This window comes from Erigeron canadensis, chromosome 3, assembly GCF_010389155.1.
Source record: "Erigeron canadensis isolate Cc75 chromosome 3, C_canadensis_v1, whole genome shotgun sequence".
Classification (NCBI taxonomy): Eukaryota; Viridiplantae; Streptophyta; class Magnoliopsida; order Asterales; family Asteraceae; genus Erigeron; species Erigeron canadensis.
In genome coordinates, this window is record NC_057763.1 from 36,001,528 (window position 1) to 36,027,681 (window position 26,154).

At 34.6% G+C, this 26,154-nt stretch overlaps 3 protein-coding genes across 6 annotated transcripts; 2 read left to right on the plus strand and 1 right to left on the minus strand.

The window, feature by feature from the left end:
* The first annotated feature begins 2,655 nt into the window (after positions 1–2,655).
* Positions 2,656–9,488, plus strand: LOC122593150 (nuclear pore complex protein NUP93A). Its single transcript, XM_043765515.1, has 15 exons — positions 2,656–2,929; positions 3,027–3,118; positions 3,433–3,499; positions 3,936–3,995; positions 4,725–4,814; positions 5,765–6,034; positions 6,380–6,475; positions 6,566–6,700; positions 6,800–6,853; positions 6,965–7,048; positions 7,212–7,298; positions 7,366–8,268; positions 8,391–8,572; positions 8,828–9,119; positions 9,237–9,488. Exons 1-15 carry the CDS (start codon positions 2,828–2,830, stop codon positions 9,312–9,314), a joined length of 2,592 nt encoding a protein of 863 aa, XP_043621450.1. The 5' UTR covers positions 2,656–2,827; the 3' UTR covers positions 9,315–9,488.
* A 1,520-nt stretch (positions 9,489–11,008) lies between these two features.
* LOC122590674 (E3 ubiquitin-protein ligase PRT6) lies at positions 11,009–21,791 on the plus strand. 4 transcript variants are annotated; one of them, XM_043762846.1, is made up of 19 exons: positions 11,143–11,312; positions 12,170–13,258; positions 13,336–13,915; positions 14,030–14,432; positions 14,519–14,659; positions 15,734–15,977; positions 16,061–16,762; positions 16,846–17,043; positions 17,148–17,827; positions 17,913–17,964; positions 18,040–18,649; positions 18,744–18,952; positions 19,047–19,549; positions 19,633–19,737; positions 19,819–19,885; positions 20,000–20,077; positions 20,296–20,364; positions 20,701–20,807; positions 21,598–21,791. In XM_043762846.1, the coding sequence occupies exons 1-18, from the start codon at positions 11,229–11,231 to the stop codon at positions 20,773–20,775; spliced, it is 5,889 nt and encodes a 1,962-aa protein (XP_043618781.1). In that variant the 5' UTR covers positions 11,143–11,228; the 3' UTR covers positions 20,776–20,807; positions 21,598–21,791. The 4 variants fall into 4 exon arrangements, with proteins under 4 accessions (XP_043618783.1, XP_043618781.1, XP_043618782.1 ...); XM_043762847.1 differs by having other exon boundaries at positions 13,336–13,873; XM_043762848.1 differs by having other exon boundaries at positions 11,009–11,312; positions 13,336–14,432.
* Positions 21,792–24,173: 2,382 nt separating this feature from the next.
* Positions 24,174–25,354, minus strand: LOC122590457 (probable glutathione S-transferase). The gene is made up of 2 exons (XM_043762660.1): positions 24,934–25,354; positions 24,174–24,678 (listed from the first exon to the last, which is right to left on the minus strand). The coding sequence occupies exons 1-2, from the start codon at positions 25,246–25,248 to the stop codon at positions 24,343–24,345; spliced, it is 651 nt and encodes a 216-aa protein (XP_043618595.1). The 5' UTR covers positions 25,249–25,354; the 3' UTR covers positions 24,174–24,342.
* Between the last annotated feature and the right edge of the window lie 800 nt (positions 25,355–26,154).

Here is a 26,154-nt window from a genome sequence, read left to right on the forward strand (position 1 = left end):
CTCATTGATTCATGAAAGTGTCTTGGAGTCATGAAGATAATATAACTGACAATCATTTTCAACAAGAGATTAAAATGTCAAAGAAATAAATACTCAATGATACTCAATAAAAGCTTTGAGAAAAAACATATGTTAAATTTCTAAAGTAGCTAATTAATTAGGTTATGTTACAATAACAAATATTTTACAAACTAATTAATACAAGCGTAGGTGGGATATAAAAAGAAAAAAACGAATACATAAAAATAATTTACTGTGTAGAGGTTTTGTTTGTAAAAAAATTCTAAACCTATAATTACTCTAATTCTTATATAAAAGTATTATAATAAAATTATTGCATATTGACAAGTGACAATGCAATAAGTTTTTTATTTTGAAAGACACAATATTTGAAATTAACTTCATAAATTTAATCATGTATTTTTCTTTTTCTTTTACTTTTTTATATATAATAACATAAATGAAAATGACTTTTTTTATATTTACATTAGGGTATATTTGGTTGCATGGAGTGACTCTTAAAATGTAATAGATCATCTTTTTATTATGTTTGTATTTGGGTGACCAATAGTTCATACAAAAATTAAATTTTACAATAGTCTTTTTTTTTTTTTTTTTAAAGCGATGTTTTTTTTCTTTTTCATCTCTCAAAAAGACAATATTCTTTTTTAATCATTGATAAGATTTCACGTTTACTCCATAAACAACATATCATTTTGTACAATCACATTAATATTATAGGATACATAAATTATTATGTTTATTCACGTTTTACATATTATGTATTCAAGTCACATATCATATTGTACAATCACATTAACATTATATGATACATAAATGATCTTAATTATGCTTATCCACGTTTTACATATAATGTGAGCTTTAAAATATGTTTGATTTAAGGGTTTAGTATAAACAATGAAAAGAAATATGTTTGTCTTATTTTAATGGATATTTTATTTAAAAAATGATACTAGTATTACAACAATTGGTATAATTACATCCGCGTGTTTTATTGTTTAGTACAATGTGTTATAAAAATAACAGTGTATAATAAATATATAAAGACTTAAAGAATAGTGATATTGATATTATTTTTTAAATGATGATACTATATCATGTTTTCAATAAAGTATCACATATAACATGTTTGTTGTTATATTTTTATATTAACCAAAATAAATGTTACATTTACCATATTCAAATTTTTTTTTTTTTTAAATGTGGTATGATTTGCTGGCATCTTCAAAACCTAATAGGAAGAGAATCTCTACCTTTTTAATCTGTATCAAATCTGTTTCACTAGAAAATTTTATTGATAAAATTCTTTTATTTCCCATGTCTTTTTCTTTAGAGTAAATTATACTTTTCGTCCCTAAAGTTGGCATGTTTTTCACTTTTGATCCCTAAACTTTAAAAATTACAATTTTAACCCTAAAGTTGGCCAATTTTTTCAATAATCGTCCTTTGGCCTTACGGCGTTAAAAAATAGCCATTAACGTGCACACGTGCTAGACACGTGAGGGCACTAATGTCATTTCACCTTACACCGAGGGACTAAAAGTAAAAAAATAGTTACTTGAAAGACGAAAAGTGAAAAAATAGCTACTTGAAGGACAAAAAGTGAAAAAATAGCTACTTGAAGGACAAAAAGTGAAAAAATAGCTACTTGAGGGACGAAAAATGAAAATCATACATATAAATTTATTCTTCCATTCTTTCTTTTCCGATCATCTTTTCCAATGAAATTTTCTGACTAGACATTTATTTTCTCTCTACCCCCAAGCCCCTCCAATCACCACCAACAGCCTCGCTACCAGCCACCGCCGTTTGTAACCAACACCAGCCACCGCCGTCTATAACCATCACGGGAAACTGCCACCCATAGCCACCGCCGCCTATAATTACCACTAGCCACCGCCACTACAATCAACACTAGCCACCACCGCCTACAATCACCACCCGCCACCACCGCTTACAATTACCACCAAACACCGCCATCTACAATCACCTCCACCCACCGCCGTCTACATTCACCACCAACCAACCGCCGCCACCTAGAATCACCACCATCCACCGTCTTTCTTTCAATTAAAATCAAAATTTAGAAAAAAAAAGATGACAGTAATGTTTGAACTATAATTTGTTTGATTGGTTGTGTTTTGAATGTCATGAATTTTAGTAAATGATTTTATTTGTGGTATAGATTTAGATTCAAAGTCGGAAAATTCCATCTGTAAAAATGATCGGAGAAGATGATCGGAAAAGAAAGAATGGAAAAATAAGTTTATTTGTATGATTTTCATTTTTCGTCCCTCAAGTAGCTATTTTTTCACTTTTTGTCCCTTAAGTAACTATTTTTTCACTTTTCGTCCCTCGGTGTAAGGTGAAATGACATTAGTGCCCTCACGTGTCTAGCACGTGCGTACGTTAACGGCTATTTTTTAACGCCGTAAGGCCAAAGGACGATTATTGAAAAAATTGGCCAACTTTAGGGTCAATATTGTAATTTTTAAAAGTTAAGGATCAAAAGTGAAAAACGTGTCAACTTTAGGGACAGAAAGTGTAATTTACTCTTTTCTTTAATAAACCCACAAAGTTCGTAGTTTCATAAACATCTTTTTATTTCTTTATCGATTTAATATTTTTTTTACATGGATTTTGAATTTCAATTGATAAACCCGTCGATTGCCAAACCAAACCCATTTTGTAAACCAAACACCACCTGGTCTAAATTCCCGGTCACAAACATATTTGGCGGCCCCTCTCTCTAAGATAGATATTCGAAAATTAGGGCTCCCAATTAATAAATCAATCAAAGCTTACAATGGCGAGTGACGCAGACATGAGCAGCTGGACAGATCTTTTACATTCTTCTTCTAAGCTTGTTGAACAAGCTGCTCCTTCCGCTCAGTTTCCTCCTCTCCAGGTCCGCGTCTTTTCCACGCACACCATTTTTTCTACTTTATTTTTATTATTTGTTAATCTTTTTTTTTTTTGTTTTTTGTTTTCTATAATAAATATAGAGAAACTTGGATCAATTAGAAGCATTATCAAAGAAGCTCAAGTCCAAAACCCTAAGAACCGAAGCTCCCTCTCATTCTATTGCCGCTACTCGGTATTTTCATTTATCATCTTATTTCCATTTATTTGTATATTTATATAAATATATGTGAACTGTAGTTTTACATATTATTATATAATTTTAGCTGTCTGCATTCGGAATCTATTGTATGAAGGTTGGTTTAGAGTATAAAATATGTGAATTGGTAACAAAGTGGAGTATATCGTTTAAAAATAATAATTATGATTTATATTATTGACTGCACATCTTAGTGTTTTTATCGGCATATTGAGGTTCAGCTGCTTACCGTCGAGATTTTAAGTTAGTGTTGGTTTGCATCGTTATGTAAGTTGTTAAACAATGTGCAGGTTACTTGCACGTGAAGGGATAAATGCTGAGCAACTGGCACGTGATCTTAAATCATTTGAATTGAAGGTAATTGGATCGATTACGTATAACGTCATGTGTATTTTTGTTTCGCAAGATATAAGTGTATGATTGATAACATCACTCAGTTGCACATGATATACGATGAGCGTAAGGCTTAGAAAGTAAAGGTCTTGTTTTTTAGTTCAATACTCTTCCGTATATCTTCTATATTGATTAATGATATCCAGTTGACTAGTTGAGAAATAGACATTAATAGTCAAGGGCTGTGATGTATATTTTTTTTATTACATCATAAACTAAGATTTAGTGCAAATTTTGTTTTATCTATCAACTTTCGTATCGTATTAGATTTTGTACATTCTTTAGTTTTTCAATGCATGATTGTGCTGTTTTGAGAATGATAGCTGATAATCTTATTTTGATGCTGTTGATTTTTAGTTATATAGTCTTACTGAGCTATGCCTTGTAACTGTTTCTGTAGACAACTTTTGAGGATGTTTTCCCTGCTGAGGCTACAAGTGTTGAGGAATACTTGCAACAGGTACCATTTCCGTTTTCCATCTGCTGTTGAAGTTTAATGAACTAAATATGTATACAGGGGCGTTTGGGATTGCTTATCTTCCTGCTTATCTGCTTATTGCTGGGTTTTAAGCAGATAAGCGAAAACTAACACTCTTTCAGAAACTTAATATCTACTTATATTAGTAGAAATAAGCGCTTTATACAGGCAGGTAGGTACTGCTTTTCTCAAGTAGAAAAGTGCTTATTAAAAAGCAATCCTAAACACCCTCAACCTGGGTATAGTTTTACTTATGTTTTCTCGTCATTAATGCAACACGAGTAACTTTCTGTGGTACATTGCTGCTTTTCAACCCTATTTTCGTTCGTGACTAACCTAGCATGGGTTGTTGCATATGAGTGTCTCTGTCTGCGTGTTTGTGGCTATTTCTTATATATACTTCTGCAAGAAAGTAGTAGTTAATGGAGAACACAATAAACAGTTTCTTTAATATGTTTTATTTTTTGGTGCATTTTAAGGTTATATCTATGTGATATGATGCACCTTAGATTTAATGTGTTTATATTCTATGTTCTTTTTGTTAGTTGTTTATAATTTATAAATATATATGTTATAATGGACTATAGAATCATGCTATGATGTCAGTAACTTTTCTTTGGCTCACATATTTTCTTCTCTGCTACAAGTTAAACGACATGTGTTGATTGTTAGTACACTCATTACCTTTATGTCCCAATTTCATAATTTCAGGTTCATGAAATGGCAACGGTGTCCGCTATTCAGGAAGCCCAAAAAGATAATCTCAGAAACTTTGGTGACTATATGATGACAGTTTTAGAGGTTAGTTGCTACAAGAATCCATGTTGGTGACTATAATTTTATGGTATTTCGCAAAACTTTTGTAATACAAACGAGTTATCTATAAAATATGAAGCAACTCTTTCGTGATGCTAGTGCAGATGCATCTCTTCATAACAAAGTTATGTTAATATATGATGAATATATTTTAGAAACTGCAAGTGTAATTCCAGTTATGCCATTATTTGCCAACTCGGTACGAAGTTGATTAAACATGGAAAAAACTACATCTAAAGCAGGCCTTCAGCCAAAATTGTGGCACCATAATGCTAAAAGTCTCTCCATAGGCATGTGGTAGCATCCTACATTGAATAGTAACATCTATACTTTAGTTTGAAGTTTGGTGATTTGATCTTGAATATTCATACCCATTTGTTTAAGTATGTTAGCTATAACTCCCTATCAGTGCCATTACTCCTTTAACCTGCTTCTAATATTGAAACAAAGCTTATACTATCTTCCAACCAAAGAGCATTTGGCCTTGCTGTATTGGAGTGACCTTTTAACTAAGAGGTTTTGTTCAAGCCTCTCGTGTGACAAATGGGTGTAGATAATCGGTAATTTTAGGTGTTGTAGACTCTTCCATTAAAAAGAGAAGTTCATACTATTTTCTTCACAAGATCATGTTTTGTACCATTAAGGGTTTTGTCGAGAGTGAGGAATCTTCTTATTGGTTACATAATCTTTTACGTGTTAGTCTCTCTTGGAACTCAACCATAATGCTTCTTCTATGAGTTCACGTGCCTTCTAAGAGCACAAGGAAAAACTTTTAAATTAATTACAAAGTTGTTCTTTCTGAAATGTTGCATTTAGAAACAAAAATTGTTGTAACTAGTGTTGCTGCAATAAGGTAACCTCATATATATTTTTTTCCTGCCTCTTTTGTGCATCTAATTTTAATTTACTTTTATTTTTAATCTCTAATCTGTCAGGATGACTGGCAAAAGGAAAAAAGGGACTTTCTTCACAGTCTGAGCCGCATTTCAACATTACCAAGGACCAACATGAATGAGTCGAGCGTTGGTGCTAGCCGTTCAGGACCAATACTATCTCTAACATCTAGTCCTCATGTTTCATCTGGTCCTTCTAGCATGGAGATTGTGCCAACAGCTGATAAGCCAGCCAGTGATAAAAAGTCTGCAGCATATGGGGAGGTGGTGAGGACTCTCAATGATGCCAGACAGCGTGGTTTAGCATATAAAGTGAGTTTAAGAAGGGAATGGTTTATGTTCCTGCTATATTGGTGGTTTGATGATTATTAAAATAACAGCTTGATGTTAAAAGATGGACTTGATTGTGTAACAAATTCAATATCTGATGATTTTGAAACTTCCATATGCATAAAAGAAATAGAAAGAGATAGACTAGAAATGACATCTGTTGTTGGCATTTCTAGTGGTGGTGTGCACTCATCAATCTGCCAATATTATACACTTCTTTGTTTACCCATCATAATGCTAGCAGATTCTTGTCAAGAGTGCTAGAATTTAAAAATATGTATCGATCCCTGACTTTTGGTATGTGTATAATTCCATCCTGTTTGACAGCCGGCTACTGCTTTTAAGAGTGCATATGAAAGTCTTGGACTTGATTCTTCTGGTGGGAAATCTGTTACCATGGGCAAGATATGGCATCTAACTCAGGTAACAACCTTTTTGCGATCTTGTTCATACTGTATTATAGCTGCAGCTTTGTAGTAATAGAGTTATCATCTCATTAATTCGTATTTTCAGACTTTGATGGGTGAGAATACAAATGTTCAAAGAAATGTTTCAAAGAAAATGTTGCTAGTAATTGGTGCAAGGCGACACCTGGAGTGGGGGCATGAGAAGTATATCATGGAAATGATACAAAGTCATCCAGCTCAGGTATTAAAAGATATAAAGTTTTCTTGTTCTCTTTAGCTTTTACTAGTGTTATTTAATCTCATATACTTCACTTCTGTTCCTCTACCTCTCTTATTGTAGGCTGCTTTGGGTGGAGTGGTTGGCAACTTGCAACGGATTCATGCTTTTCTTAGGGTTGTGGTCACTCCTTGTTTAAACTTCCATCTTTTACCCTATGCGATTTAACCCCTGATGTCAGAGGAAAATTATGTATTTGTATATTTACTAATTTAATTTTTCCTGCAGATACGTCTGAAAGACTACGGTGTTCTTGATTTTGATGCAAACGATGCTCGTAGGCAGCCTCCTGTTGATACCACTTGGCAGCAGGTACCCAACTATTAATTTTGATACTGGCAATTACTTTGATTTGCATATTTTTTATTTGTTTGCTTGGTTATCTGATAGAACTTACTATTATTCTGTTTGAAGTAGATATGTTTTTACTTGAGAACCAGCATTAACATATTAATTGCTATTCTGTCTAAAACAGATATATTTTTGCTTGAGAACTGGGTACTATGATGATGCAAGGGAGATCGCTTCACGATCTCGTGTTTCTCATCAATTTGCGTTACAGGTACAGATCTCCTGTCTTTATAAAAGTTCAAAAAGGAACCTTACTCATCTCATTCTAATGTTGACAGCTGGCAGAATGGATCACAAATGGAGGCATGGTTTCATTGGAGACTGCCTCTATTGCAGCCGAGGAATGCGAAAAAATGCTAAGAATGGGTGATCGAGCCGGCCGCGGTACTTTTGACAAGAAAAAGTTACTTCTGTATGCACTCATATCTGGGTCGCGCAGACAAATTGATCGCTTACTGAGGGAGCAACCTACGCTTTTCAATACAATAGAGGATTTCTTGTGGTTCAAGTTATGTGCGGTTCGAGACTCTTCTGGGGGACCAAGCTCTGCTATTTCAAACGATGGACTATCACCGTACTGTTTGGATGATTTACAGGCATACCTAAACAAATTTGAACCGTCGTACTATACAAAGAATGGGAAGGACCCTTTAGTTTATCCGTACGTGTTACTGCTGAGCATACAGTTGGTGCCAGCTGTATTATATTTGTCAAAGGATATCGGAGATGAGGGATATAACGTAGATGCCGCCCATATAGCAATTGTGCTGGCAGATCATGGTGCTTTATCTGATGTTGGTGGAGCAGGTCATAAGTTAGGGGTAATGGATGCTATAGCTGAGTCAGCTAGCATTATTAGACAATATGGATCTTTATACTTGCGACACAATAATCTTTCCATGGCATTGGAATATTATGCACAAGCTGCTGCCACAGTGGGTGGTGGACATCTGTCTTGGTCTGGAAGAGGAAGTGTTGATCAGCAAAGGCAGCGGACCTTGATGTTACAACAGCTTCTTATGGAGATACTATTACGTGATGGTGGCATTCTTCTGTTACTTGGACCGAGGGGGGCAGGAGAAGACGGTGAATTAGGACGGTTTTTGAATAATCGAAAAGAGAGGCACCAGTTTTTGGTGGAAGCTGCTCGCCAGTGTCAGGAAGCTGGGCTTAATGACAAAGTAAAGTTTCAATTTGTTTTATGATAAATCTAACATCAATTTTTAGTCATTTATTGTAGTGTACTTCTTCCATCTGGTTAATGTTAGGATGTATCTGTTGCTAACTGATTATCTTCATTCAGTCTATAGAAATTCACAAGAGAATCGGGGCATTTTCAGCTGCACTGGATACCATAAACAAGTGTCTTTCTGAAGCTATCTGTTCATTATCACGTGGTAGACTTGATGGTGATAGTCGGACAGCCGGACTTGTTCATTCTGGAAATGAGTTGTTGGAGACCTTCAAATACGAGCAGAATATTAGGTAAATCTTAACCTTGGTTCTGAAAATCATTACTATGATTATGATATTATGTCTTACATTGATGGTTTTCCGTTAAAATGCAATAGGTCATCATTTATTTTGTGGCTTTTCAGCATTCCTTTGCTGCTTTGCATTGTTGACTTCCATTTGTATAAAATTTTGTTTTCATCTAATTTGCCTTGTGTGTGATGTTGACCTGTTCATTTGTCTCATTTCTAACTTTGTCTGATAACTTATAAAAATTTCATTATGCAGTCTCCAAGAGAGAGAACATGTATTAGAGCAAGAAACTTTGTTAAGACAGCTTGAGACAATTTTGTCTATTCACAAATTAGCAAGGCAAGAACATCATCTAGATGCTCTAAGGGAGGTAGCCAAGCTTCCATTTCTTCCTTTTGATCCCCGAGCCCCTGATACTGCAACAGATGTCTTCCAAAATTTGTCTCCCTATGTCCAAGCTTGTATTCCAGACCTTCTCAAGGTCTCCCTTCAGTGCATAGACAATCTCAGAGATTCAGATGGGTCTCTTCGTGCATTGAAAACCAAGGTATGTTTGTTGTCATAAATTTGAAATATTACTCATGAAGATCCTATAAAATTGCAACGTTTTGCCTTAGTATGGTCTAATATAGGTCTTGTACTAATTACCATATACCTTGTGCAGATTGCCAATTTCCTTGCAAACAATTCAAATCGCAATTGGCCACGTGACTTATACGAGAGAGTAGCTCGAACTTTGTGAAACCAAAGTTTTATGTGTTCTGTTTATGACATGTTATTGAACTTATGAGATCTGTTTTGGTGAGTGAGTAGAGAAAGCAACAGATATTTAGAGAATTTTATCGGAATGTACGAGTATAATAGTGCATATGTTGCTATTGTAGTAGTGTTAAATCCCAATATCGAAGTTCTTTTCTCTTGTGGCGTACTATTCTGAGTAGTAATTCATGGACCATCATTCTGTCTAGTGTCTCATTTTTATAATTTATCCCGATGGCCTATATATAGATGTCATGGGCTCATGGCTCAAAGAAATGCAACAAATGGAACATATTTCGTTCAATATAAAATAAGGGTTTTTGCTAATAAATGTATATATTAAATGAAGTTTTATTTTCATAATATGTTGTAAAGTTTTATATTTTCGGTGGATATAGAAGTCGTAAGATAAAGCCAACTAAGTTATAGTTGGGAATTATGTTATCCAGGATCATCGATGTCCATATGCATCAACTAAAACTAGAAGGGGTAAAATATGCATTCATCGGATCAAGAACGCATACCACTATTTATATCTTTGATCTTTTCATTTTTTTAACTTTAAGTAGGTGGAAATCTTAAAATATCTCTATCACTTCTTCATAATATCTTTAGAAGAAAATCTCAACCATTCATTTTTTTTTCTCTCTTCAAATCTCAACAACTTATTTTTCTCTCTTCTTCATAAATCATTTTATTACTCTAATTCATTTAAAATCTTTTATCTCAAAAACCATACATCGATAAATTATAAAAATTATATGGGTATTCTTAAAATTTCATTCTTTTTCATTAGAGATGTCATTCGATATATTTTTGACAATTTTTTAAATCCGAAGCGAAACCCGGACGGCTAAGGCATTTGGCTATCACACTCTATGACCTATTATCTCCTATGACCTATCATACTTTATGACATATCATCCCCACCATCTCACCATCGCAACGCGCGAGTACTTTGTCCCGTAATTTATAGAAAATTTTGTAGACATACACCATTTTTACGTTAATAATCACACAACTACCGCGACCACCACTGCCCGTCACCGCTACCACTGTCACTGCCACCACCCCTTGTTGTCGTCACCACCATAACATGTGGATATACGTCTAGTTAGATAAAATAAAAAATAAAGGTATGATATAATTGACTCTATGAAATTTTTCTCTAAATCTTAACCATTCTCTAAATCTTAACCATTAATTACATTTAACACCAAATTCTTTGACATATATATAATCCTAAATTGCTCTTAGTTAATTAATACATGATATCGAGTAACATTTTTGGTTTATGAAAGATCTCTTTTTACTACCTATTAAAATGCCAAAAGGGACCAAACAACTATAACTATTGATTGACTAGTTAAAAACATATAATACTGAATATAAGTGATAAAAAGAAGAGTAAAAAAATAATGAATTGATATATTTTAAAGTTATTGTTAATTTTATAGGTGAAGTTGATGATTTTAACTTTTGGATTAAAATTAAAAATCAAGATTTAAATATCAACTTTGAATTTTAACATTTGATTTTAATCTAAAGGTCAAGTTTCTTTCAACTTCAAGTTAAATCTTAATCTAAAAATAATAATGAATACAAAAGGAAAGTTAAAAAAAAAAGTTATAAAAAAAGGATTGATTTTTCGCACGCAATCAGTCCTTTCATCTTTGAGAGCCCTCATTTAGGTTCTTTCTCAACTGCACTTGTTTTAACTTTCGTTTTCCAAGATTTATTTATACTAATACAGTACCTTTATCTTTATTATATTCATTCACAACAAAAAATATATATCTATATATGCAATCGCAAGAGTGTCTCAGCGCTGGGGCGTTACAGTGGTAAAATCGGCAACTGTTATTGCGCCGATTGGATTCTTAAATTTCTTTTCAACATGGAAATTGATTCAGCTTCTCCTCCTCCTCCTCCCTCTGAATCCAATACCCCTTTTTTCTCTCCACAAGATCGTGTTCTCAGGGTATTTTTTTTTTTTGACCTTAATTTTGTAGTGAAATTTGCGCATTGTTGAAATTGATGATTATCAGGACATGAGTATGTATCGAAAATTGTAATTTTTTGTTGGCTTTTTGTGTTGTATGTGTAGTTTTTTAGTGAATTTTGGATAAAGTTTGTATCTTTATTAGTAAAAAACAGTAATTTAGTTGTTACCATTTTGTATGTTGATTTGGGAATCTTGGCATTCTTGTGCTATTCAGTTTTTAGGTCTATATTGAAGGTGCCATTCTTTATTTTTAGGTTTAGGTTTATTAAAATATTAATTAGCCACCATGTACAACACTGTATTGCTTGTTAAGTGTTAACCACAGCCCTAAGAATATAGTTTAAGTTTTTTTTTCTGTACCTATTGGGTATAAATTAGTGTTTAGGTTCATTGTTTTCTTGGTACCGTGAAGACTTATCTTAAAAGGATAATAATCACTCCTTTTGTGCACATTATATATATATGATGCTTATTAAAACATTTTTTAAGCCAAAGGATTTTCTGGAAGTAGTCTTCCTAACTTGGGTGGGGGTTTGACTGTATATCTTACCTCCCTGTATCCACATTTTTGTGGAATTCGGTATTTCTTGCTGGTCTTATTGTTGCTTCTTGAATTGAATTTTTTCTTTTATGATCACACAAGCTTTAGGAAATTATACTCGAATAATATTTTCTTTTGATTGGTAGAATTATATGGTTTTTTGTATGTTTTATGTGTTTGTTTGTTTTTTTTTTCTATTTATATCTTTATATCTTTGTTGGTGTATATGTGTTTTGATATTTAGTTCTTCAGGTTTTAAATGTAAATCATTTCTATTTTGTTTTTGTGTCAGAGGCTTGCCCTGATAAAAGTTCCTGAGAAGAACCTTGAGCAACTGCAGTGTGGGTTAATAGCATATGTTAAAGAATATGATTTTCGGTTACAAGAAATCGTGAATGCAGTTTTGCCAACTGATACTGAAATGGAGAGTGCTATGGAAGCACATGCAAATCCTATCATTGAAGATATACTACATGAAAGTATGTGTTGGTTGCAGTGGTTAATGTTTGAATGTGATCCTAAGGACATGCTACAACGGTTGGCTTTGATGAATGTAGGGCAGCGTGGTGTTTGTGGGTCTGTGTGGGGTCATAATGATATAGCATACCGGTGTAGAACATGTGAACATGACCCCACATGTGCAATTTGTGTCCCGTGTTTCCAAAATGGTAACCACAAGGACCATGATTACTCCATCATATACACGGGTGGTGGATGCTGTGATTGTGGGGACGTGACAGCATGGAACCGCAGTGGATTTTGTTCTAAACATAAAGGAGCCGAACAAATACAACCACTTCAAGAAGATGTTGCAAAGAGTTTAGGCCCTGTTTTAGATTGTCTTCTTGGTCGCTGGAAAAACAAACTATCATGTGCGGAGAGTAACCATCAAAATGGGCCTTCTTCTGATGATACTGCTGCAGAACCAATAAAGGTTGCAGATGTGCTAACATCGGCAGTAGTTGACATGCTTATGGAATTTTGTAAATGCAGTGAGAGTTTGCTTAGTTTTGTCTCTGGAAGATTATGCTCTATGGATAGTCTATTGGATTTTCTTGTAAGGTCAGAAAAGTTTTTAAGCGTGGATACTGTCCGTAAGCTTCAGGAATTCCTTTTGAAACTGCTCAGTGACCCTTTTTTCAAGTATGAATTTGCAAAGGCTTTTTTAAAGTATTATCCGATGGTCATAAATGAAGCTGTAGAACAGTGTAAAGATGCTGTTTTCAGGAAGTATCCACTACTGCCAACATTTTCTGTCCAAATCTTAACCGTTCCTACTCTAACTCCCCGTCTCGTTAAAGAAATGGATCTTTTAGCCATGCTGTTTGAATGTTTGAGCAATATATTCAGTTCCTGTTCTCAAGAAGATCATCGATTACAGGTAGATTTAACTTTTACTAATTTTTTGTCTAAACTTTTGTTCTCTAATTTTGTGCGTCATTAAAATTTTCTTCTTAGGTTTCCAAATGGGGAAACTTGTATGAAACAACGCACCGTGTTGTCGAAGATATCCGGTTTGTCATGAGCCACTCTACCATACCAAAATACATAACATGTGACCGGCGTGACATTTCAAGAACATGGATGAAACTGTTGGCATTTGTGCAAGGAATGAGCCCGCAAAAAAGAGAAATCAATACTCATATTGAAGAAGAAAACGACAACATGCATCTGCCTTTTGTCTTGGGACACTCCATTGCAAATATTCATGCTTTATTAGTGGCTGGAGCATTTTCTACGGAAGATGAGGCAGCTTCCACCATAAATAAGCAGGATATTGATGAGCAAGATGGTGTAAGACATTCAAAGGTTGGCAGACTATCTCAAGAAAGCTCTGTTTCTAGTGCGACCGTAAAGGGTTCTTCATTAGATTGTGAAATGAAGATGGTTGATGGGGATACTGATAGCGTTGCAGTCTTATCTTCAATTTCATGGTTGATGTTCGAGTGTTTACGGGAAATTGAAAGCTGGTTGAAAGTTGACAACCCGTTAGGAGGTGTTCCCACTCTCTTAAATTTAAGAAGAAATCACTTTTCTGGTAGTAATTTCTTTCAGTTAAAGAGAACACTTGCTATGTTTAGAAAGGGAAAAACTATTGCTGCAGGTTTGGGTGCTCAACATTTGACCGGGTCAAATGATACCATTTCTGCAGGTTTTGGCGATCATCTTATGGAAGGAGGAGAATCTACAAACACATTAGAGGTTTTGAGTTTGGCAGATTGGCCAGAAATTCGATATGATGTGAGTACACAGGATATATCAGTACACATTCCATTGCACCGTTTACTCTCGTTGGTGTTACAAAGAGCGTTGAAGAGGTGCTACGGTGAATCTACGCTCCCAGGTTTGATTGTTGCTTCTGCTGATTCATCAACCCAATATGGGGATTTCTTTGGCCATGTATTAGGTGGTTGCCACCCATATGGTTTCTCTGCTTTTGTCATGGAACATCCTCTGCGAATTAGAGTTTTCTGTAGTGAAGTTCATGCTGGAATGTGGCGGAAAAACGGAGATGCTGCAATATTATCTTATGAGTGGTATCGTTCTGTTCGCTGGTAGGGAAAAAAAAATCTAATTCTGTCCGGTGGAAACTTCTAGTAGTGACTAATAATCAATGTCTTCCTCTGTTTTGTCATTGCAGGTCTGAGCAGGGCTTGGAACTTGATTTATTTCTTCTACAGTGCTGTGCTGCATTAGCTCCAGCAGATCTTTATATTGTTAGAATTCTCGAACGTTTTGGTCTCTCAAGCTATCTTTCATTGGATCTGGAAAGAGCTAATGAGTACGTAATTTATAACTCTGGTTAACTTTGGCTGTCCTATTTCACTGTTTGTTAGATCCTCATAGCAAGTTCAACAAGTGGCACCTGTTCAGACCTTTATATACTCGTTTTTATCTTTGATATAATTGAACTTGGCATTGTTTGAATTAGGTTCTAAGCTAAAAGAACCTGTTTTACAAAAAAAAGAAAAACAAGATCCACTTTTACTTATTTGTCTAACTGTCAATTCTACGTATTATCTAGTTTGACTTTGGATTCTTTTCTTATGGAATTACTAGAAAAGAGAAGGACAGTAGGTTATTATTTGAAAATTTTACAATTTCTGATGATGTCCCGGCTTGACAATTTCAAGGAGTCTTCTAATAAATAGTACGAGTAATTATCAATAACTAATGTATTCAACGGGCAAGTTTCCTATTTTAGTTTTTTAGTTAGTATTACTCATTTAAAATTTGTTCAAATAACGATCAATGAGTGGGTAATAGTTATGATTAAAACATATTTTTATAATTCATTCATTGAATATGCCTTTCTCCACATATATTCTAAAAGTGAGTTGTGTTCTGACTTCTGGTGGAGTGCTGGAGTGAAATATCTGGTGGTTCAGACCCAATATAGTGCTTATCACCAAGATAGCTGTCCAATGGTCATCTTGTGTGTAATTTGCAAAACGGCAACCATGTCATTGTTCAGAAGTATCATGATTTGAAATTTCACCATTAGGCAACGTTTGAGAAGTAAAAGTTATAAGTTTCATTTGCTTAATTTTGCATGCTCTATATTCTTATATAATAAATTCCTGTCGCTTATCATCTTTATTGTAATTTTAATATTTTCTTCTTTCAACTTGGTTCCTATTAATTCTAGTCTTGGATGATATTCTTCTAGTCCAATATATATGCAAGGGTAGTCCTTCTTTGTATGTGTTTTAAAGTGTAGGATGTAGCTATTGATCTTACGATTATGTAGAATTTTCCGCCTCAGGCTAAGAAAATCTCTAAGGAGTATGATCACACACAAAAAATGTAATTTCATAGGTTATGATGCAAATTAAATGTGGAATAATATTTTCAGGTATGAAGCAGTTTTAATGCAGGAGATGCTAAATCTCATCATACAGATAGTTAAAGAAAGGCGATTCTGTGGGTTAACTACAGCTCAATGTCTACAACGTGAGTTAATTTATAAGCTATCCACTGGAAATGCTACTCATAGCCAATTGGTTAAATCCCTTCCTCGTGACCTTTCCAAAGTTAATGAATTTCAACAAATTCTGGACACTGTAGCCGAATACATGTCTCCATCTGGAATCAAACAGGTAATGGTTTATAAAAGGTTTGTCTTCATAATGTCTAATTAAATTCATTTCATGTACTTATTACAGCAAATAATGTGTTGTAGGGAATGTATAAATTGCGTTTAGAATACTGGAAAGAATTAGATTTGTATCATCCTCGTTGGAACTCACGGGACTTGCAAGTTGCAGAAGAAAGATACCTGAGGTTTTGTAATGTTTCTGCATTGACCAATCAGCTACCAAAATGGACGCATAGTTACCCTCCTCTTAATGGGATAGCAAAAGTAGCAATTTGTAAAACAGTTCTGCAGATTACCCGAGCTGTTCTTTTTTATGCACTTTTTACTGACAAGTTGATGGCATCACGTGCTCCTGATGGTGTCCTTATAACATCATTACACTTGCTATCACTAGCCTTAGACATTTCTCAAGTGCAGATCCAGTGTGGTGATCTAGCTAGCTCGATTCCTCTTCTAGCTTTTGCTAGTGAGGAAATATCTACAGGATTAAATGATGGATATGACAATCAAAGCTTATTGTCTCTTCTTGTGTCATTAATGAGGATAAATAAAAGAGAGAATCTGTACAATTCTATGGAGAATGGTGGGTTCGACCTTTCTTCTTTGATCAAGAATCTTCTTCAGAAGTTTGCTGAGCTGGACTCTGGATGCCTTACAAAACTACAGATACTAGCTCCTGAAGTTGTTAACCAGCTATCTCATTCGAGTGATGCTAATAGCAGTGCTTCTATTTCTGATAGTGATAAACGGAAGGCAAAAGCACGTGAGAGACAAGCTGCAATAATGGTTAGATTCCATTCAATTACAGTGTTCCATATATTTTATACATGCTACCAATAAAATTTTGATTTCAACTATGTTACATTCAGGAAAAAATGAAGGCACAGCAGTCAAAGTTCATGGAGACCATAAACTTAGCAGGAGAAAGTGGGTTAAATTATTCAAATGACACTGAAGAATGTATTTCTGATGTTGCAAATGAATCAGATGGACCTGACCGAGTAATATGCTCTCTTTGTCATGATGCCAGTTCCAAGTCCCCCGTTTCTTTTTTAATTCTTCTCCAGGTTAGTGATCAAGTTATATCTTCTTTTTATAACAAAAATGTGATTTCCATTTAGTCATTGACGGTTGAGGATAATACTTCCATTACCTGAATTCATGATACCAGAAATCGAGGGTTGCGGGTTTACTTGATAAAGGTCCCCCGTCATGGGAAAAACAAGTTAACAGATCTGGGAAGGACAAGGAGCAAGTCGCTCCTAGTGATGACATGTTGAGTATTCAATCTTCAAGCAGTTCGGAAACTATATCATCGCCCCAGTTAATGGATTTGGTTCAAAATGCAATTAATGAATTTGCTTCCACTGGCCAGCCAAGAGAGGTTGATGCATTTCTGGAATTTATAAAAGTTCGTTTTCCATCTCTGAAAAATATACATTTTCCTCAAACATCACATGATAGCAGTCAACCAAGCATATCGTTGGGTGAGGCATTTGAAGAAAATATGTACACTCAGATTCTGAATGTTATGGAAATTGACTCGGTGCAGTCAGATGTGTTGATAAAGGCTAAGGATATACCAGCTTCCGAGTTTAGTTCAAGCAGTACTTCAAATGAATCTCTGTTGCTCGGGAAGTACATCGCTTCTTTATCCGATGAAATATTGAATAATCCATCACCCTCAGAAACTGCCGGGTCCCGCAGTAAGGCACAACCTAGTTCAGTAACTTCACATCTTCCATCTGATGGTTTTGGACCTTCAGATTGCAATGGGATTTATGTTTCTTCATGTGGGCATGCTGTGCATCAGGGTTGCCTTGATCGATATCTAAGATCACTGAAGGAAAGGTAAATTTCTTCAAAATGTCTGTCTTATTTTTTCTGAATCATGCCATTGTAAAATTTAATATTTCTCTGGCCATGCTTTTTGTAGGTATACAAGAAGACTTGATTTTGAAGGTGGTCATATTGTGGATCCAGATCAGGTGCATGTAGTTAAAAACTACTTTTTCATTTTTGATTCTAATAATTTCTTACTAACATATATCCTTGATGTTCAGGGGGAGTTTTTATGTCCTGTTTGTCGGGGACTTGCAAATTCCGTCTTACCTGATTTGCCTAAAGAAAGACCGAAGGACAATGGGCCATTAAAAAGTCTAAGCCTTTCCCCCACAGATGCTTATGATGTTTCTCTCCTTAGACAATCCCTATCTCTTCTGCAAGCTGCAGCTGATGTTTCTAGAAGAAATGAGTTTCTCAAATTATTTCCAGTGTCTCGCAAAGGAGGACTAGGCACAAATATTGAATCTGCGGTTCGTCTACTACGTGAAATGTATTTCCCAGGAAACGATAAAATCTCAGGATCGAACCGGTTAAGTGACTCAGTGATCATGTGGGATACACTCAAATATTCTCTTGTATCTACAGAAATTGCAGCTCGATCCGAAAGGACTTCTTCAGCTACCAATATTAGCACAAGTGCCTTGTATGAGGAATTAAGATCCTCCAGTGGTTTTATTTTGTCCTTATTGCTTAAAATTGTGCACAATATGCGTGTCCAAAGTTCACTTGATGTTCTCTTAAGATTAAGGGGTATTCAACTATTTGCAAGGTCTATATGCTGTGCTGATACTATTAATGAATCACCCAGTTACGGCCACAGAGGTGGAGGTATAATTTTAGTGATTATACAGATCTTAGTGAACTACCTTAAGATTTTACGATTTTGCAAAATTAATCATGTCGTTTTTTTTTTCATTTTCAGAAAATATGATGTGCATGTTGGAAAATGCTGATAATGGCATACAATTTCCCGATGTTCAATTTTGGTCAATGGCATCCAATCCTGTTCTTGCATCTGATGCTTTTACAACTTTAATGTGGATCCTCTTCTGTCTTCCGGTGCCATTAATGTCATCTGAGAAATCGTTCTTACCTCTTGTCCATATGTGCTATGTTGTCTCCATAACTCAGGTGTCTTTTCTGCTCTAATCTATTATTACTTCTTTTGATCCAAGTCCCCTATAGCCTGCTAATATTTTGAATCTTTATTGTTTCTGTTTTGTAGGCTGTAATAACCTATTGTGGTAGGAATGACGGTACTGTGAATGATATTGCTTGCCATGATTCTCTTGTCACTGACATATTAAAATTTATGGGTGAACATAGATTCTTAAGTCAATATTTTGTTTCGAGTTATGTTGATACTTCTAGTGATATAAAGGAGATAGTTCGAAGCTTGACCTTTCCTTTTCTGAGAAGATGTGCACTCCTTTGGAAATTAATGAACTCGTCAAGTTTAGTACCATTTAGTGGGGCGCACACGATGGACTTTGCTTATGCCTCTGCAGAAGAGTCTGTTGAATATGAAGATTTGAAGAAGCTGTTTAAGATTCCACCATTAGACAACATAGTTGCTGATGACATGTCACGTTCTTTGGTGTTTAAATGGTTACATCACTTAGCTGCAAAATATGAAGTTCGTGCTCCTTCAGGGGTTTTGTACTCAACTCCTGTAGTCCCTTTCAAGTTGATGGTTTTGCCTTACCTCTATCAAGATCTCTTGCAAAGGTGGTTACTGTTATTACCAAAAGTTGGTTTTGCTTCTACTTGAGTTTGGTCTTCATTGGTTTTGATGGTGCCTCTGTCTTCAGGTACATAAAACAGAAATGTGTCGACTGTGGAGCTGTTCAGGATGAACCTGCATTATGCTTGTTGTGTGGTAAATTATGCTCACCAAGCTGGAAGACATGCTGCAGGTTTGTGTTAAGGTTGATTAAGATCATTATGTTATTTTTATTTATATTAATATAAGTATAACATGAATCATTGCTTATCAGGAATAACAAGTGCCAAACTCATGCAATGTCTTGTGGTGCTGGTACTGGCATCTTTCTATTAATTAGGGTAAGTCTCACCAAGTGGATAACATCTTTCATGGCAAGCTTAAAGTGGGTTCAGCGAATAGTTCTCGTTTAAGCATTATTTTCTGATACCATATATTGAAACTTGTGATTGTAGAAAACTACAATATTACTTCAAAGATCTGCACGTCAGGCACGTTGGCCGTCTCCTTACCTCGATGCATTTGGTGAAGAGGTAAGACAAAGTTACGTTCTATACGTTTTTAGAAGTTTATAGTACATCATCTTAAAAAGAAAATTTATTTACAGAGTATGTGTAAATTTGGCGAATGAGTGTGTTTGCATGCATATACATATCAACACATATACATATGCTGTATCACATAGTTTTAGTTGGGTGCCGTTTAAGTTTCTTTATTGACAAATCTATTTCTGTTTTATCTACTTTTGCAGGACATTGAAATGAACAGGGGAAAGCCATTATATTTGAATGAGGAACGCTATGCATCCCTAAGCTACATGGTATCACGAGTTTACACTCCTATTTGAAATGACATAAACTAAACCTGTTTAGTCTTCTTGAAACTGGTTTGGGAATTAGAAGGTCCAAGGGCCATCTATGACTTCTTTAAGCAGAAATTATTAATTGGTCCAAAGCTCATAAGTAGTTTTATTCTCCGAGTCAGTGAGACAGTTGAATATAGGAATAAGTTGTGATACCTAACATATAAGGTTAACCAAAAAACTTGATAACTAATGAAACCTGACTGACAAGTTTATGTATATTAACCATAATACAATTTCTTAGATACTCTTTGTGGATTATTGGTTTTTTAATATTGATACTGCTGTTTGTAGGTTGCTTCTCATGGACTCGATCGGAGTTCGAAAGTGCTGCATCAAACATCAATAGGTGCTTTTCTAATGCTGTAGATTGGATTCATAGTAGATGATCTCTACTGGAGGTCTGTTCTTAATCCCTTGTTTCTCCTTTTTATATTTTTCTGCTTATTTTCGAGTTTATATATGCTAAAAGCATTTAAACTCGAAATAGGTAATATTATTGCTTATATCCTTGTTAATCACCAAAACATATATTAAGAGGATCAAGGAATTGTTGTGGTCCTTAGTTAGCATCATGTCCTTCTAGCTTTTCTTTGGAAAAAACACATTAGTTCTACTAACTTTGTGTTTTTTGTTAGTATTATTGTCTAAGATGACCAAAACGGGAACGGTACTTAAGCTGTAGGTTTTTTTGAGTTTAAATAATCTATACGAAGCAGCCTTTTAAGGATCTCAAGAAAGATATGTACAAGTGAATATAGTAGACTTTATCAATTGCAAATGTTCCTAGATTGTTTGCTTTCTTATTTAGGCCAGTAATTTTTTTTTATTATACCATGACTATTCCTATTAATATCTTGTATGTATATGTGTTTGATTTAAGCTAATGAATATGCCGGTAAATTGTGTTCTGAAACTTGATAGAAAAGATGGAGATGCTACGAACTTCTCTGGACATACCGAGTATTACTTCTCTTAGGCTTTATCTGTTGAAATTGTGTCATTTTCATTATCTACTGATCTATTATGACTAGCTATATTGGAAACACAAAATTTATGGTAAATTAAAAGTCAATCCTGCCAATTATGCTATATCTGAGTTTGTTGTCTCATTTGATGGGGATCATTTTGAATATTTGATTTGTTGTCTTGTTGCTGATCGCTTTTTTTCTTTCTATCATTCTGGGTCAGGGGGAGTGCGGAATTGGCGGGGAAAGATGGATTTTTCATCATGTGCAAGTCTATTGTTTTTGGTGTATTCCTTCCTCCAGTCTCTTCATCATTTTGTACAGTTATTGTAAATAACTATGCAATACTTGAGCCTTAAATGTTTTGAGTTGAAATTAAAACAGATATTAACTTCTGGTCTTGCAAGTTTTTAGCAATCTCCCATATGTCTCTATATTTTGTAGTTTTGGTTTACCAATTTTGGTATTCTATTGAGTATAATTTATTTAGTTAGAATTGTGTATTTTCATTGTTAATGATATATTGAAATTGATAACTATGTGGATTTGCGTGTAATTCATTGATAACACTAAACCTGTTCAGATCATGCAAAGCAAATTAAGTTCACCAGTAGCTGGAATATGTCTTGTTGGTAAAGGTAAACGGGTAAATGTGAGGTCCTCTCTTTTAAGGAGGGGAGGGCGGGTCTTTGACTTAGATGGTGTATCCCAAGGTCGTTTCCATGACTATTAACATAAAAGCAATAGTTAACGCATTTGGTAACGTAAATAAATAAATGGAGAAGTACAATGAACGGTTGTCAATTGATAATGCGACTTCTTATAATCCAATTACATAAGGTATAATAGTACCGACGTTCAAATGTCCCCGTGATAAAACCCCAAGAAGCCGGAACAAGTACAAGGTGTCTAATGCCACGGTAAAGTAGTATTTAATGACAATCAAGCTAACTTTTATGAGAAGTATACGTATGAATAATCTTCAATTCGAAAAGGATAAGGTAAACAAGTTAAAAACATAAATGAAGAAAATATTTGCAATGAGACTGTTAATGGAGGGTTACCACAACCATCTATAACATATCTCACCACAGTAAACACACAATCAGAATATACTTTTTGCTGCATAGTTTTATATAGAAAGCTTTAATTTTAATAGAGCAATTTAAGCTAAGGCCATAACATTTAATAAGACTAAAGGCGGTCAGTGTATCTTGGCATTTAAAATGTTATCATTTGATTATTTTCCTTTTTCTATATGATAATGTTTGGCATATGATATGATGCCCACTAAAACGTTATAAATACTTGATAGCTGCTCTAAACTGTTGATATACGGGCTCGTTTAAGAATGGTGTCTCCAAATGAAAATCTCTTCAATCCTAGACGAATGAAGAAGCAATCGAGTGTTCTTGATTTGAATAAATTTGTAAGAACTTCGTTAATCGTTCTGTTTATATTCATTACGTTTTATGAGCAACTTCTGCTTAACTAAAGCATGAAATTGTTTTGTGTAATATATAGCCACCAACGATTTCATATGAGAAAGAACATCATACATTGAGTGGCAATGTAATTCCTAAAATCTCTACCACTTGTTCACCTGGATTAAAAGCAAGAGTTAACATGGTTGAGGTATGCACCTTAAATCTCTCATATAATCATATGTCTATACGTACACAATCTATAAATAAACAAAATTAGCTGTATAATTGTTTGTATACGATTGATGTGTTTAAATTTGTGATCAATAAGGAAGCACTAGCAAACATTCCAATATCATTCAAAAGGCAGGAGACTTCAAAGAGTACACTTGTTATAGAGAAGGTAAGCTAGCATATGACAAAATTATTCGATTTCCAAAATGCTAGTAAAGTGACGTTTTTTGTCACTGAATACATATTAGGGGATATTGACATTAGTACAACATCAATCACAAGATGATCAAGAGCAAATTCAACCACAAGGAAAACATAAAAGAGGCCTAAGAACATCCTGGACTGTTCATTATGTTGATGGAAAGTTTGAGCTTCCAAGTGAATGTATAAAGTATATTCTTATAAGGGATAAGGTAACTTTTCTCATACCTTCTGTTTTTTTTTTAAAACATTTTTATGATATGCTCATGTGCATATGTAAACAAATTTTATAAGTTATTTAGTTCTGTTCCTTTCATCTTTCTCAAGTCGTGTATTTTTTTAATTTGTGCAGTATCGCCAACGACTATCAAGGTTTGTTGGTAAGAGGGCCCCAAACAGGGAGACTCAAAGGTGTGATTTATCCGTGCATACTCGACTAGAGGGGTGGAGGGTCGAGACCAGAAAACGACCGGATAAAACTCATGACAAGGTTATATAATATACTAAACTCTGATATATGCAAATGTATTTTTTTTTCCTTCCAGTTTAGCTATTTCTGTAAAATTGTACCTATAAGTACATAACCTGCGGTAATTAACTATTTGTATGCAGTTTTACCATCACGGATCATCCGGAAGGATGTTTCGATCATTGGTCGAGGTGGAGAAGTTCATCAAATACGAGATATACCCGCCTAAACCACAAAGGCTCAACAAAAAATGGTCCAAAGCTGCGATGAATTGAAATACGAGTAGTAACATTACTCTTTGAATCTTGTACGAGAAAAAAGGTTATAACGTCTCAAGACTTATTTTGCTGAAGTAGAAGTAACTTAATTGGATTTTCAAAGTTAAGTTTGTTAGCAAATATATGAATGCTTGATTTATGATTCACAATCTTATAATATACAGGAGTTCTTATATATGTAACATGTTTTGTTTGGAAAACTTAAAAAAGCATCCAATAAAAGTCAATACTTGCAACATAAACCAAGACACTTCAAATTACTTCAATAAGCACAAATTAAGCCTTGCCTATTAATATATGCAAAATAAAGCGATCGACTAGATATCAATCATTTTATAACTTAACACCCGAGTCAAATAGGACTATGCCTTACCAAACCAGTTCTTGAAAAGTGCAATCAAGTGTGCTCTAGGAGGTAAGATATCCTTGACAGTTTCACAATGGATGAAGTTGTCAGCCCATTCGGTTAGTTTTGGAAACATTTCTTTTGTCACAATCTTAATTCCAGTAGCTTCTTCAGCTGCTCCAAGCCAATAAGCCAAGAGATCAGCAGTAATATCAATCAGGTTGATATTGTCACCTCCGAAAAATTTCTTGCCTTTGAGCTCATTTTCTAGTATTCTTAGTTGCTCCCAAGCTTCCGCAATAGCTTGTTCATCTCCATTGCTTATAAAAACAGTGAATAACGCAGGTATAACCTAAACAAAACAAATAAACAATAATGTAACTAGACTAGTTAGTGTACAATATATTATGGGTGGTGATATTCGTACCAAAAATATGTCACAATTGTACATTAAACACTTGTACATTATATAATTTGTACTGCTTTATGATAAATTTATTCACTTTTGCGGTCAAATGTTATAGGCATATATAGGCAAGAGACCATGATTCATCATAAAATACGTCACGCATAAGAAATATTTAGAGACAACGATATAATTGATTACCTTATCGTCAATGAACTTGGCCCAAAATCGTGCAACAGCCTTCTCATAGGGATCTTGAGGCAAAATCGGGATGCCTTTCCAGAGGTCTTCAATGTACTCAATGATCACAAGAGACTCCGAAATTGGGTTTCCATTATGTACCAAGACGGGCACCTTCTTATGAACGGGATTGTACTTCAAAAGATCGGGACTCTTGTTGTTGATATCTTCTTCAACAATTACGTAGTTGATATTTTTGATATTCAAAGCAATTTTCACTCTACAAGCGAATACACTTAGTGGATCAGCATACAACTTCACTTCATCCGTTGTCATTGTATATATATAAATCGATTTGATTACCTATGAGTTTTAGTCTCAATAAGACCACTAATTCTTACTGTTCATATAGTGTGATATGAATATACCACATTAATTCATTGTGTATATATATATTTGATTCAGTGAGATAATAACACACACCTTTTTATAATGTGAGGTTTAGTGTACATATATATATTTGATTGGCAGGCGTGATACTCGTGACGAGTGGGTTGGTGGAAACAGGGTGGTCATTTGGTCTTCAATTCAACTAATTAAAAAGTAAATAACTATCTCGTTGACGTCTTCTACAGGTTTTTGGTCTCAATACCATTTTTGACGATATATGAGGAGGTTGATGTGTAGACAGTCTTACTCCTACCAAAGGTAGAGAGGCTGCTTCCAGGTCTACCAAAAGTAGGAAAAGGACCTCTAGCGCACCTTGCTGGGCATGGGGATCGAACCCATGACTTCTATTTCCAGACGCAAGGGCTCCAACCACTCATTTTTTTCCCTCTTTTTTCCATAAATAACTTTGTTCATCTAATTCATTTAAAATCTTTTATTTCAAAAACCGTACATCGATAAATTATAAAAATTATATGGGTGTTCTTAAAATTTCATGTTCTATATTAGAGAGGCCATTCGATATATTTTCAACGAATTTTTAAATCCGGGGACGGAGAACGTCAGGTAGATCACTTCATCATCACCTCCATCACCGTCACAATGCACATGTACCTTTCTCTTGTTATAAAATTATTTTCAAGTGGACTTCACATCTTGTCCCTCTCACATACATCAATTATTTCTCTATTTTTATTTTTATTTTTATCATTGGCCGGTCAATGAGACGATATTTATCATTTGATGTAGATTTTGTTTCTTTGGAAAATTACGAGTTCGAAAGTAAAAAGAAGA